We start from the raw sequence: 4,570 nt of genomic DNA on the forward strand, positions 1-4,570 counted from the left end.
AGCAGAGAGCACTGTGGTCATGACATCAGAGGAAATGCATTTCTTTTTTGGATTTTTCTTTAGTATACAGCCCCTAAAAAGTACTGGAAGGATTAAGATTTTTTAATAGAAGTGATTTACAAATCTGTTTACCTTTCTGGCACCAGTTCATTTTTTTTTTTAAAGTTTTCCACGGGACTACCCCTTTAAAAAAAACATTTTTTCAAAGCAACAAAAACTGCATCTTGGGAGCGTAAAATGAGGGCAAGTTAGCTCTAAAGTCTATAAGGTTGTTTAAAGATTTTATAGTGTTTCCTTATACCAATTTTTAAAAGAGTATTTCATGTTAACAAAGGAGCACAGAGTTGATACATTTGGTCCACTTATGATTTCTCTTAGGGTGGGTTCAGATTTGTTGCAGAAATTGCTGAAAATCAGCTCCATTCTCACGAACGGGGATATTTTAAATGAATGGGACGGCTGCAGAATCTCCTGCGACAAATCTGCAGCATGTGAACCCATCCTATGTCACTGCATTTTGTTTTCTAGACACTTTCTCGAAACTATTAAAAGTATCACAAAAAGTTAAACATTGCATAAAAAGTAAATACAAAAAATATTGGCACAACTTATTGCAGAATTCTGGCGCCATATTGACTTCCCCATAGGTGACTTTTTTTTTTGGTTTGCCACCATGTTGTTTAGTGAATCCTCAGCTATGACCTAAAGATTGTGATTGGGCCGCAAATCCATTAACTTGGCCGTGATTGATGCTACACTTTTGAAGCGCACTGTCCGGGCATGCTGGGAGTTGTAGTTTTGCAACTTCTGGAGGTCCAATGTTTGGTGTCCTTAAACTATATCATCAATAGATTGATTGTATTAGACCAGTGTTTCCCAACCAGGGTGCCGCCAGCTGTGGCCAAACTACAACTCCCAGCATGCCCGGACAGCCGTTGGCTGTCCGGGCATGCTGGGAGTTGTAGTTTGGCCACAGCTGGAGGCACCCTGGTTGGGAAACACTGTATTAGACTTTCATAGATGCAACTATTCTTAGGAGAACTTGTGTAAAAAAAAAAAAAAAATAATAATAATAAAATACGTCATCTATATTATGTGGCTAAATGAAAAAAAAAATTGTGGCAAAAAAAAAATCAAAAATTATTCCTAATAATTCCATGGCTTTTTGCGTGTATATATATAGGAAATTTGATTAGCCATATTAGTCCAATGATACAGTTGGGATTTAGTGCAATGGACTGGTGCAGAACTTTTGGGGGGGGGGGGGGGGGGGAATGATATATCTATATCTATCTATCTATATACTGTATATATATATATATATATATATATATATATATATATATATATATATATACATACACACTATATATATATATATATATATATACACACTGTATATCTATATATCTATATATATATATACACACTGTATATCTATATATGTATATATACAATATATATATATATATATATATACACTGTATATCTAAATCTATATATAGATATACTGTATATCTATATACTGTATATATATATACATATATACACACACACTGTTTAACTGTGTGTGTATATATATATATATATATATATATATATATATATATATATTTTTTTTTTTTTTTTTTTTTTTTTTTTTTTTTAAGTTCTGCACCAGTCCATTGCCCCAAATCCCAGCTGCCAAGAAGTTCTGCAGCAGCAGCAGCCGTCCCTGCCCTGTAAAGCAGCACGAGTGACGGCAGGCCCTTTCCCCATGCGCTGCTGAGCACGGTGCCGGGGGGTCTGCTGTGGTTGTGCTCGGGGCCCCGGTGACCTGTGCTCTCTCCCAGCCCCTGTGCTTTGCTCCATTGCCAGCCCTGATCCCTGGTATGAGCCAAACGCGTGACTGGCAGCCTGCGGGCGCGGGGAGGGAGGGGGAGAGGAGGAGGGGGTGATTGAGGAGGGAACGTCCTGACCAATCACAGCGCAGTGTGGGCGAGCCCCGGGCGCTGATTGGCCGAGGCGAGTGTGGGAAAGAATGCAGAGAAGGTTTCACACGAATGGGGAGCAGCAGAGCGGGGTATATATAGAGCCGGGACACACAGTGCGGTACAGTCACACTGCCGCACGGATAATCGGATACAACTAGTCCATTGCGTGTCTCTATCTATTGGAAGGATCATGCCTGCTGATAGCATGGAGAAACCCACCGCCTCCCCTATTGCAGGGGCACCGGCCAACTCAGCCCAGACCCCGGATAAACCTAAGAGTGCCAGCGAGCACAGAAAGGTAACTATCCGCGCCCTGTGCCCACCCTGTGCCCATTGATGCCAATCACAGAACAGCCTTGGATCTGCATGCCCACATGACTACGCGGTTACTGATCACTTCTTATCTTTATTTATTTTTACAGTCCTCCAAACCCATCATGGAAAAACGCAGGAGAGCTCGGATCAATGAGAGCCTGGGGCAGCTGAAGACCCTCATCCTGGATGCCCTTAAGAAAGATGTAAGTTCCCCACAGTAGCATCCTATTACATGCACTGCTTTAATCCTCTGTGCTGCTGTGGCATGGTGCTCATGATCTTTCTTTCTTAATGTTGCAGAGTTCTAGACATTCCAAGTTGGAAAAGGCGGATATTTTGGAAATGACCGTCAAACACCTGCGGAACTTGCAGCGAGTCCAAATGACAGGTACTTATCTTGACTATGTTATGATGTGCATGGGTGAGATTGCTGGGACTTGTGGTTTTTCTTATCATGATATGCTAAATCAGTGGGTAAACCGCCCAGCTGTTGCAAAACTACAACTCCCAGCATGCCCGGACAGCCAACGGCTGTCCGGGCATGCTGGGAGTTGTAGTTTTGCAACAGCTGGAGGCCCACTAGATGATTACCTGTGTGTGTATATAGTTGTAGGCGATGATAATACCAGACTATGAAATTGCATTGGACTAATCTTAATCTTGTTTCCCTCCATAGCTGCTCTGACTGCTGATCCCTCAGTCCTTGGAAAGTACAGGGCTGGATTTAATGAATGCATGAATGAAGTCACCCGCTTCCTGTCTACCTGCGAAGGGGTGAACACCGAGGTCAGGACGCGTCTTCTGGGGCACCTCTCCAGCTGCTTGGGTCAGATCGTGGCTATGAATTACCAACAGCCGCCTCCATCCAGCCAACCCCTGCACGTCCAGCTGCCCTCGGCACCAGTAGCCTCCGCCCCGGTGCCCATGCCCTGCAAGATGACCCCAGCGGAAGCCGTCTCTCCTAAGGTCTTCCAAGGAGGTTTCCAGCTGGTTCCGGCCACCGATGGACAATTTGCCTTCCTCATCCCCAACCCAGCTTACGCCTCCAGCCCCGGACCGGTTATCCCCCTCTACGCCAATGGAAATGTCACCTCCGGCGGTGCAGCTCAAGCCCAATCTCCGGTGCAAGGACTCACCACCTTCAGCCACAAGATGCCCCACATGGCGCAGTCAGTAAGCCCACTGGGGGTCAGCACCGGGCCCGACACGGAGTCCGTCTGGAGACCCTGGTGACGAACTCGTCCCATAAGACTTTTGTATTGATTTTTGGTTCCGTTGTATGGGACCTTGCCGTATAGAGACAATCTAAATCTATTTATTTCCCGCTATGAGGAACTTCACGTTTTTTATATATATATATGATGAAAAATCTTGTATAAATGACCCATTTTGTATTAAGACCGAGAGGTTGTTTTTGTTTTTTTTTGTTAGTTTTGTACAATTGGTACAAATATTGTGTAATGCCAAAGTTCTTGTGATGGTTTTTGTGTCAAAAACTTCCCAAACTTACAGGAGTTTTATGAAATAAACTCTTAAAAACGTATTCCTTGTTTTGGTGTCCTTGTGGGGGTGGGGGGTGTCTTGGAGGTGGGATGTTGCATATTGAGTCCTATGGATGGGGGTGTCGTATGCATTTACATGATGTCTTCATACATATGTTCCATATGGGTAGTGCTAGTATTACTACAGATATACCACCCCTACTCCCAACTTGTGGCACTCCAGCTGTTGCAAAACTACAACTCCCAGCATGCCCGGACAGCCTTCGGCTGTCCGGGCATGCTGGGAATTGTAGTTTTGCAACAGCTGGAGAGTCACAAGTTGGGGATCATAGCCTGAGGAGACCTGTCATTCAGGAATTGCAACATATCAGGCTAATTCCCTCCAAAAAAAAGAACAATAGCCAGAAGTGTAAAAGTCCCTGTTTTGCTATGGAGCAGGAGGGAGAGGACAGCTCCTTTTGTGCCCCCAGATAATTGAAAGGTATAAAAGGGTCTCATCTATTATGCAGCGGGCCTGGAGTGAATGGCCTGGGAGCCCAGGGTTAATGTGCCTGCCCTGCACTACACAGACTGATAGTGCTGTAAAGGCAATTGCGCCGCCTCATAAAAGAGAAGAATTCGCCATGGAGGAGAGAATTCGGGAAAACACATTTCTGCCACCCAGCATTATGACTCATTGGCTGCACTTGAAGCTGTGCCAAGTGCCAGGATTACAATGTGGGCTGTGTAGGAGGGAGAGGGGGGTCTGGGGGGGCTTCCTAGGGGTCTATTTCCCTTCTC

At 44.6% G+C, this 4,570-nt stretch overlaps 1 protein-coding gene across 1 annotated transcript; it reads left to right on the forward strand.

Annotated features, from left to right (window-relative positions):
- The first annotated feature begins 2,071 nt into the window (after positions 1-2,071).
- Positions 2,072-3,831, forward strand: HES4 (hes family bHLH transcription factor 4). Its single transcript, XM_056543338.1, has 4 exons — positions 2,072-2,271; positions 2,396-2,491; positions 2,589-2,676; positions 2,965-3,831. Exons 1-4 carry the CDS (start codon positions 2,164-2,166, stop codon positions 3,519-3,521), a joined length of 849 nt encoding a protein of 282 aa, XP_056399313.1. The 5' UTR covers positions 2,072-2,163; the 3' UTR covers positions 3,522-3,831.
- The last annotated feature ends 739 nt before the right edge of the window (positions 3,832-4,570 follow it).

Source organism: Hyla sarda, chromosome 10 (genome assembly GCF_029499605.1).
Source record: "Hyla sarda isolate aHylSar1 chromosome 10, aHylSar1.hap1, whole genome shotgun sequence".
NCBI lineage: Eukaryota > Metazoa > Chordata > Amphibia > Anura > Hylidae > Hyla > Hyla sarda.